This window comes from Akanthomyces muscarius, chromosome 5 (assembly GCF_028009165.1).
Source record: "Akanthomyces muscarius strain Ve6 chromosome 5, whole genome shotgun sequence".
Lineage (NCBI taxonomy): Eukaryota > Fungi > Ascomycota > Sordariomycetes > Hypocreales > Cordycipitaceae > Akanthomyces > Akanthomyces muscarius.
In genome coordinates, this window is record NC_079245.1 from 156,279 (window position 1) to 167,353 (window position 11,075).

The following is an 11,075-nucleotide window of genomic DNA, read 5'->3' on the forward strand; positions in this document are numbered from 1 at the left end:
CAAACCGCGACGATGGCTACCAACGATGTCCAGATTCCTATCCAATCGGCGCTCGATATCGGTGGTAATCATTTCAACAAAGATGGCCGAGACCGCCCAGTCCCTAGCCAGTACAAAGGCTTAATGACAGTACTTGTCGGAGAATTTTGCGGAACATTCATGTTCCTCCTACTCTCTTTCATCGGAACGCAAGCAGCGCTGGACAACAACAGTCCTGGCCAAGCTGATGCCGTCCTTTCGCCCTCAAGCCTGCTCTTCATCGCATGCTCTTTCGGAACTGCGCTCGCCGTCAACGTCTGGATCTTCTATCGTGTTACTGGCGGAATGTTCAACCCAGCTGTAAGCACGACGTTCTCCCCAATCCTTCAACTTCTGACACTGTGTTCAGGTCACCCTTGGACTTGTCCTTGTTGGTGCTGTCACACCGATTCGAGGCGCCCTGGTCGTTCCGACGCAAATTGTTGCGGGAATCGCTGCCGCCGCTGTGGCAGACGGTCTGCTACCTGGTCCTCTCGGTGTAGCGAACGCCTTGGGTAGCGGGACGAGCATTGTCCAGGGCCTCTTCATTGAAATGTTTCTTACTGCGCAGCTGGTTCTTACGGTATACCTCCTTGCTGTTGAAAAGCACCGGGCTACTTTCCTAGCTCCCATTGGTATTGGCATGTCCGTTTTCATCGCTCACGTCTGCGGTGTCAATTTCACTGGTACAGGAATTAATCCCGCCCGATCATTCGGTCCCGCGGTTGTAACGCGATTCGTCGGCTATCACTGGATCTACTGGCTTGGTCCCGTGATGGGTTCTTTTGTCGCTTTTGGCTTGTACACTCTGCTGAAATGGCTAGATTATTCTACTGCCAACCCGGGTCAAGACTCAGACGATATTGAGAAGGGCCGCAGGGCTTCATTCAACTCGCACTCAACTGCCAACACCAAGCGACCAACTTTGGGGAGCGCTGACAGCAGAATGGGCCCTGGTATTGCAGCCTAAGCAAGAAAGCTCCCAACCGATAGCATCGTCGTGTATATCAACAAAATTCAACAAAACTTTTTATTGTACAACATTTAATTCAAGTCCCTCTCTCTCAGTGTCCTCCAATAATAAACAATGACATTTTTGCGAGAGCTTACGATGAGAGGGATACAGACGACTAGCATGTCCGGTCTACCACCATAATACCACTACCTCAGCCCTGCCGTTCCAACTTTCTTATTTATATCTTTTTATATCCTTCTACCCCTTTTCCTATATAACTAATAGTAAAAATATTATATTACACTTTTATATAGTTTAATATAATATATAGATTATAGTAACTCTTACTTAAAATTTATAGTAATAAAACTACTTATATACTAGTTAGTTTAAATATAAAGCTTAGTTAGAGTATTATCTAATAGTCTATTTAAGATAACTACCTTATTTGATTTAGTAGAGAGTGTGAAGGATTTGAGCTTTACCCGCTCCCTAGGGACTCAATATAAGAGCTTACTAAGCTCTCTTATTAGATATAGACTATATATACTTTATAGTATAAATTATAAGCTAGATTAGGGGAGAGAGAGAGTCTCCTCCTTCTCTTTTCTTTCTTCTCTCTTTAAGAGAATTAATAACTATTATAATACTTACTTATAGTACCTATATAGCTAGTCCTTAATAGAGAGTTATTAAAAAGCTTAAAGCTATAATATACTTTAAATTATTTAAAATTATTTTATATCTTAAAAATAAACTTATATATCTTATATAATATTATATTTAATTATTATAAAAACTAAAATAGTATTATAAAGTTAATTTATAAAGTAAAATTAGTAGAATAGTAGAAAAAGAAGTCTATTATAAAAGAAAATATCTAAAATAGTTTTTAAGATATTAAAATTACTCTTTTTAAATTTTAAAAAAGTTATTTTTTTTTTAAAACTTAAATTTATAATATTAAGTGTTTTAAACTTATATTTAAAATTAACTAAATTTTAGGTCTTTTAGATACTAAATATAATAAATAAAATAATTTTATAGTTTTTAATTCTAAAAAAATAAATTACTAATTACTTAAATAACTTTTTAACTAAAAGTCTTAATATACTTAATAGTTTTAAAAAAGATATAATAGTTATTATATATAAGGTTTAATTTTTATATATTTAAATATAAAGCCTTAAAGTTATAAATAAGCTAATTAGTAAGTATTAATAAGCTAAAAAAATAAAGTTAAAAACTAAAAAATATCTTTTTAAAAAAGGATTTTAATTAATTTTAGATATTTTTTTATATTATAGTTAAGTTATTAATAGTTAAAAGGTAAAAAGTTAGAGAATATAAGTAACTTATTTATTTAAGTAACTTACTTATTAATTATATTATTACTTAAAATAATATAGTTTATAAGTAAGTAGGCCACCTAAGTAAGTAAGCTACTTTATATTATTTTTTAATTAATTACGTTTAAACTCTATTAACTTAATAAAATAAAATAGTTTTAACTCTAAATAAAAAAGATATTATTAATACCCTTAAGGCTTTAAAAAAAGACCTTATATTATTACTTTAAAGTATAGCTTATATCTATAATATACTATAAATAATACTAATATATTATTAATAAGAATAACTAAACTAAGTTAATATAATAATATACTCTAAAAAATTAATAAATAAAGAAAAAGATCTTTTTATTTAATATATTTTTAATTTAAATATATAATCTTAATTACCTTACTTATATAATATAGAAGTTATAGCTAATTGCCTACTAGAGCTTAAATATAATATTTTAGTTAAGAGGTATTAGTTTATAAACTTTATTAAGTAATACTTAGAACTTATTATATATTTATTATATTAAATTAACTATTAAAGAGTCTAATATAAAGATTTAAAATAATATTAAGAGTAGTTTTAACTAACGTAGTTAATAAGCGAGTCGCCTAGACAAGCGAGTCGCCCGTTTTGCCCCACTTATTTACTAAAGTTAAAATAACTCTATAAAAGTAATACTAAAATAGCTAGGCTTTTAGATATAGTATATTAAGTTATTAAACTATTTATAGTAAAATAGTAATAATTATAGATAAATAGTAAGTATATATTATATTAAATAATATATATTAGATTTAATTCTTTTTTAAATTCTTTTTAAATTTAATAACTTTATAGTCTTTATATATATAACTATAAAACTTAATAAAGAGCTTAAATAATAATATATATAGCTAGTAAGACTTAATAAATAAATATAATTAATTCCTTTAATAAGTTATATTAAAAATAAGAAATTTTCTTATATTCTTTATTTTTCTTATTTAACTTATTAAAAAGATTAACTATATTTTTTCTTAAGCCTTTATATCTATTCTTATTATTATAGTATACTATATATTAAAAAGATATTCTATTTTTAAAGAGACTAAGATATAATTAATTTTAAAAAGAGTTTAAGTGTAAAGGTACTAGGCTTTAGCCCACTATTATGACTAAGATGGCACGGGTTAAGCGTCAGCCGGCCGAGCTTAGAGTTGACTTTACTAAGACCCCGGCTAAACTCTATACTAACTCTATACGAAACCTAGACTACTATAAAACGGAAAGGGCTCGCTATCTTCCTATTTCTTCTCCTTCTTCTCTTTAAGAGAGTTAATAACAATTATAACGCCTATTTATAGACGTCCTAAAGCTAGTTTATAATAATTAACTCTCTTTACTAAAAGAACACGAAATAGAAGGCCACCTAACCTATAAGGAGCCTTTAAATAAATACTATTCTCTTTAAGAATAAAATAAAGCGCTATAAGAGTAGAACGTACTTATATAAGCCTAGATAAGGGTAATATAGGAATAACTCTAAGCCCTATAGGGTATAGGGAATCCACCCTATTATACTATATAGGCCCCCCTAATCTAACTAAGAAATAATACCTATACGCCTAGGAGGAAACCTTTCTTACTTAAGGAGAAGTATAATAGCGAATTAGATTTATTCTAAGGTTAGAAAAAGGTAATTAAGTATAAACTAGAAATTAATATAGACTTTATTAGCCCTCTAAAGTCCTAGTTTATATATATTTAGAATAACCTTAGCCTAGTAGCCTAATAAAAAGTTATTATATATTTTAAAGAGGGCGGCTAATATAGTGATACTAATCTATATAATTTCCTTTACTATCTAAGTAAAGTGTTTAATAACTTATACTAATAGGAACTTACTCTAAGTAGAATTAGTTAACTATAATAAGGGGAATAGGAGTTATTCTTTAAGTTTTATATCTACTTTAAGTAATAGCTAGCCCTAATAGGAGGTCTATTATAGGCGGATAAGATTAAGCTAGATAAACTTTATCCCGCACTTTTAGACACTATAAGATATCTTACCATTAGCTAGGGGGTTTCTAGAAGCTATTATAACACTACTATATAATAGCTATAATCCCTTATAGTTAACCTAAAATCCTACTAGATTAAAGTAACGTTAAAACTACCTCTAAATAGGAGAAGTTAACGTTATATTAATTATAAAAGGGACTCTATTATAATAGAAATTAACACACTCTTAATACTACCCTTAGTTACTATCTAAAATACCTAGGGGAATTTAGGGTAAAAGTAAGCCTTATAGGTTTTATAAAAAGTTATAAGGGCATAATAAGAATCTAACACCTATCTTTAATATAGGTAAGATAGGCACTATATTAAGGAATATAAGTTTATATAGGCCCTCCCCCTAATAGGTATTAATTAAATAAATACTAGCTTAGAACCTAATAAATCCGCTATAGGCTTAGAAAACAATAAACCCTAAGGAAAAGTCTCCCTTTAGGGTAACTAAAATAGTTAGTTTTAGATAATATACTAAATGTTAAGTTATAGAATAAGATAGCTTAAAAGTAGGTAGAAAAAAGAATAAATACTTAACCCTTCTTAATACTAGCTATATTAGAGGCTTCTATTCTACTTAATATTCTTATAGACTTAGGCTATAACTATTATAGAGCTATCTAGGAGGGTATAGCTAAGTAATTAGGCCTTTAACTTATACCCTTACTTACTAAATAAAATGTTTAACTAGTAGTAAGGAAAGGCTTTAAGTTTATAGTCTCCTATATAGTGTAAGTAAGTGTTAATATTAATAGCTAGTCTTTTCTAATACTATTCTATATTATCCCCTTACTAGCCCGCTCTATTATTTTAGGCCTTTTATAGTTAAAGTACTATAACTTAGTCCTAGATATAGGCGCGAGCTATATATACCCCTAATTAACCCTAAACTAGTAAATATATATACTAGATAAAAGGTTAAAGGTATAAGGACACTCCTTCCTTAATAGACGCTAGCTTTATAGGGTATTAAAATATAAATATATAGAAACTAGCTAAGAAGTTTTAGTACTTATAATAAGTATCTTTAAGATTAACTCCTTATTATAGAAGTCCCTATCCCTTAGGAAATAACTTCTAACTTAATATAAAGAATATACTAATCTATTTTTAAAAAACACTATATTAAGCCTCCTACTAAATCAGCTAAGCTTTAATTATATAATTAATATTAAGAGAAAAGCTAATAGGACGCTTAAATAACTCCTATATAGGCGCCTATACTAGATATTATATAAATAATTATTAGAGCTATATTAATAACTTATATCCCTATTTAATAAGGGCTAGATCTATATAAGTTCCTTACTAGCTATAGTACCTATCTTACTTATTAAAAAACCTAATAGTAAATAGAGATTTTATATAAACTATAAGGCCCTTAATATAATTATAAAGGAAGACTAATATCCTCTCTTACTTATTAAAGAGACCCTATATTTACTCTTAATAGTAAAATAGTTTACTAAGTTAGACGTCTAAATAGCTTTCTATTAGCTATATATAGCTCTTAGATCTAAAAAGTATATAGTGTTTTATACCTACTTTAGCCTTTTTAAGTAGCTTATATGTCTATTTAGGCTTATAGGTACTCTTACTAGTTTCTAACACTATATTAACTAGGCTCTAAGTAAGACACTTAATAACTTTATATCTATATACCTAGACAATATAATTATCTATAACTTAGGCACACTTAAAGAATATAAGGAAAAGGTTAAGGTAGTACTAGATAAGCTAGTAAAAGCTAAACTATTCCTAGATATTAATAAGTGTAAATTCTTAGTTATAAAAGTTAAGTACCTAGGATTTATAGTAGAGGTAGGGAAATTACTTAAACTAGACTTAGAGAAGATTAAAGCTATATAGTAGTAAGAGGCCCTTATTAAGATATATAGAGTGTATAGCTTTTTTAGCTTTATAAACTTTTATAAGGACTTTATCCTTAACTTCTCTTTATTTACTAAACCCCTAACACGTCTTACCTATAAGGGCGTCCTATTTATATAGGGAAGGTAGGAGGATAACGCTTTTAAGTAACTTAAGTCCCTATTCTTATCTAATCTCTACCTTACCTTATAGGATCCTAGCTAAGATATAAGTATTAAAATAGATTATTTAGGAATAAGGCTTAGTAGTTATCTATTATAGGTAGATAATAATAGTATTCTACGCCTAGTAGTGTACTATTCCGCCAAACTCTTACTAGCTAAACGTAACTATACTATCTATAATAAGGAACTCCTTACTATAATAGTATATCTAAAAGCTTAGAAGGCTAAGCTATAGGAATAAAAAAATATGTTTATAATCCTTACTAACTATAAAAACCTTAAATACTTTACTAAACTATAAGTTATTTCTAAATAGTAGGCGTAATAGTTAGAATTCTTATCTTTATTTTAGTACTAATTATACTATTAACTAGGCCCCCTTATAGCCTATCCTAACGCCCTTAGCTGCCTTAAATAGTTTAAGGACAGCCTTAACTAACCCTTAACTAAGATCTTAAAGCCTATTAATATTATAGTAATTAAATCTAGCTATTCCTTATCCCCCTTTTTAGATAAAAGTTTAATAACTTTATAAAAGACTAGTTTAAAGGTAAATATATCCTATATAGAAAAGGTAAAAGCTATTTAGGAAGGAGCTTACTCCTTTCTATCTAAAGTAAATTATAAGGAGTAAATAGCGGACTATACTATCTTAGTATATAGGATACTCTAATTCTATAACTATATTGTTATGAACGATGAGAAGTGATGTAAGGCGACTGGGGAAGCGGCCTAGGAGGACGACCTTATGGCGCCTGCAGGCTCCCCGATCGGGCCTTATAGTCACGTGACCTTACTAGATCACTGGAGTGAGTGAGCTAGTGAGCCATAAAGGGATCACGGGAGCGAGTAAGCTAGTAATCTAAGGAAAGTAATAGAGAGGTAAACTATTATATAAAGAAAGGACCGTAGCTAGTCTAGATAGTTTAGATCTCTATTAATCAATCTAAGTAATAGTTTCACTATTAAGAGTTCTACTCTTAACGACTATTTACGATACTACTTAACGTGCTACCTTATAGCTTTCAGCCTAACTTACTCTCTAAGAAACAGACCTACTATAACTTAGTAAATAAGCTATTATTATATTTTAATTAATCCTGTTTAGTGAGTTACCCTAAAACCTTAAGCAGCTAATATGTCTACTATAAGCGGAAGAACCACTAACCCTAGAATAGAGATCTAGCAACTTATAGCTAAGATTACCGAGCTTAAGAAGTAGAACTAAAGCCTTCTCTCTCGTACTAATACCCTTTATAAAACTATAAAGCAATATAAGAACTAAATCGCTGCCTCCGGAATGCCTAAAAGGGCCCAGACAAATAAACCCAAATTTCCTAAACCCGAACCGTTCAACGGTTATAAGGGAGATATAAGGAACTTCCTTACCTAAGCCTAAGCTTACCTTTAGGTTAATAATAAAACACTTAATACTACTAAGGATAGAATCCTCTATATTAGAAACCTCTTAACTGGAAAAGCTATAGAATAGTGGGAGCCTACGCTATAGGCGTACCTAAAGCATAGCGCTGAAGCCGGTGTAGACGTTATCTATGTCTTTTTGGACTACGAGACCTTCGAGGACCGACTCCTTAGTGCCTTTAGAAACCCTGATAAGTATAAAGAAGCTACTCGACAACTTACTCGTCTCCGACAAACCGGATCCACCGCTCACTATATAAGAGAGTTTAAATAGATCGCGGCTAAACTTAACTAGGGATAAGAAGCCCTAATTAAAATCTTCTACTAAGGCCTTAAAGAAGAAGTTAAAGATGATATCTACTAAGAAGAACGACCTAAACTGCTTAATACCTTTATCGAGACAGTTATTAAAGCAGATAACCGACTATACGAACGACGTTAAGAAAAAACAGGTAGACGAAAGTATAATAACTACGTAAGGTTTAATAAACCTAACACGGGCAAATCCTAAAGAACCTCTACCGCGTATAGACACTACACCGGACTAATAGAACTTGACGCTGCACATAAAGAAAAGGGGAAATACTATAACTGTGATAAAACCGGACACTTTATAAGTAAATGCCGAGCCCCTAAGAAACAATGGAAGCCTGTTGGGGAAGGACGAAAGCTCCACACGGCTAACCGCGAAGACTTACCTACTTAAAACCTTAGTATAGCAAACAGTAAAGAATACGTCTTAGATACTAAACGATACCTAAAAGCGGACGAACACCACTTAGTGGACGATACTAGTTCGGACGAGGACTAGGACTTCGGAACCTAGCCGGTACCTAAGGAGGAAGATTAGGAATATGGCACTTAGCTACCAGCGTATATAACCAGGCTTGACCTAACTGACGCTTTTACGTGTATTCCATACCCTTAAGGACCTAGTAACCTTATTAGTGTACTATTAATAGAAGAAGGGGACCCCGAACCTATAGCCGTTATAATCTATAGCACGGATATTATAGACCCTATAATACTTATCGAATTATTATACCGACCTATCGGAACGAGTACTGCCTATATCTAATAGAACCCTGTTATGAACATATCACATAGAGAACACGCTATGATTTCATAGGCCTCTTACCCACACTATAGATGCTAGAGACACCTCTAGAAGAAACTTAAATATAGATAGTTCCCTAAGTTATAGTATACAGGCTAAAGACCCTTTTTAGAGACAGACCTTAGGCACTAGAAAATTTAGAGAAGAACCTTCAATACGTTACTTCTTAAGAAAAATGATAACATAACCTACTATATTAAGGATGAAAACGTATACACTATCCGAGCTATAACCTCACGCTATAAGGATAGAGGAAACTGTGTAGTAACAAGAAACTCGCCTAGCCCGAGTTCGATTAACATAGCTAGTAAGTGACTAGAACGCTGCCTAAGCTCCGAATAGTTAGAAGATTACTACTAATAATTATAAAAGAAGGAACGCGAATAAAAGAAGAATTCGGGAAAAGACAGCTATCGCTGAACTTTTAACCGATTCCTTAACGGAGATCTGATAGGTCTCTATGTACTATAGACATCGGTAGTACCGCACACCTTGTGATTACTATAAAGATTATAGGAAGAAAGATCTAGGTAATAATTAATAGCGGAGTATAAGGAAACTTTATCTCGCCGAATTTCGTTAATAAATTATAATTACCTTAGACTATAAAAGACGAGCCTTACTGACTTATAACTATAGAAGGATATATAGTAAAATTTAACTAAGGAGTAGTTGATATAGAAGTAGTGTAACTTTTAATTAACATATAAGGCACGAAACACTATGTTACCTTAGATATTATAGTGATCTTAAAACACGATGTTATACTAGGGATACCCTAGTTGTGAGTAAGTAATCCCTAAGTTAACTAGAGAATAGGCTAACTTTAATAGGATCTACTAGGATGTGATTATAATAATAAGAGCGGCTTATAAGGAGTACCTTAATTGAATTAAGATAGGCCTTTAGGAATATATGTGATCGCTAGAGAGCCTAAAGTTAGTATAACGGAGATTCCTGAGGAATACTTAAAGTATAGTAAGCTATTTAGCGGAGAGCTAGAAATAGGACTACTAGAGTATTCACGCTAGGACTATAAGATTAAGCTCTAGCCCGGTACTAAACTAACGTTTAATAAAATATATCCCTAGAACCCTATATAAGATAAAGCTCTTAAGGAGTATCTAGACGAGATGTTATAAAAGGGATATATACGACTATTAGAGTCCCTAGTAGGATACCTAATCCTATAGGTACTAAAGAAAAACGGAAAGCTGTGACTATATATTAACTATTAGCAACTTAATAAGATCACAATTAAGAACCAATATCTGTTACCACTTATTATAGAGATATAAGATAAGCTTAGATAAGCTAAGTGGTTTACTATCCTCGACCTAAAAGGAGCTTATAATCTAATTTGTATAGCTAAGGGTTATAAGTGGAAAACCGCCTTTTGAACTATGAGAGGACACTTTAAGTATCTTATAATGCTATTCGGCCTTACTAACACACTAGTAACATTCTAAACTATAATCAACAATATTTTATAGAAATAGCTTAATAAATTCGTTATTATCTACCTTAATAATATCCTTATATTCTCTAATACACTTAAGGAATATAAGAAGTATATACACGAAGTATTATAAACACTTTAGGATAATAAGCTTCTTATCAAAAAAGAAAAGAGTAAATTCTATTAATATAAAGTTAAATTCCTAGGATACGAAATTACACTAGGACAAATTAGGATGAGCCTATCTAAGATCGAAGATGTTTAGAACTAGCCCGCGCTAACTAATATTAGAGAAGTAAGAGGATTCCTTAGATTTGTAAACTTCTATCAACGCTTTATCCGCGGATTTAGAGAAATCACAATTCCTCTTACCAACCTTACAAAGAAGGATAACGAATTCTAATAGACAAATAAGGAAGTTAACGCCTTCTAAAAACTGAAAGAGAAAATCCTAAACGAGCTAGTTCTACTTATAGCTAACCCTAATAAACCATTTAAAGTTAAAACTGACGCCTTAGACTACGCGCTTAGCGGGCAACTTAGATAACGAGATAACGAAGACTGACTCCACCTAGTCACATTCTTCTCTAAGAAACTTTATAGACTAGAATTAAACTACAGTATATACGATAAAGAACTTATAGCTATTAT

At 31.4% G+C, this 11,075-nt stretch overlaps 1 protein-coding gene across 1 annotated transcript; it reads left to right on the forward strand.

Moving 5' to 3' along the window:
• Window positions 1–12: 12 nt before the first annotated feature.
• Window positions 13–988, forward strand: LMH87_009283 (uncharacterized protein; the record flags this gene model as incomplete). The annotated part of the gene is made up of 2 exons (XM_056196254.1): window positions 13–339; window positions 389–988. 2 exons carry the CDS (start codon window positions 13–15, stop codon window positions 986–988), a joined length of 927 nt encoding a protein of 308 aa, XP_056053421.1.
• Window positions 989–11,075: the final 10,087 nt, after the last annotated feature.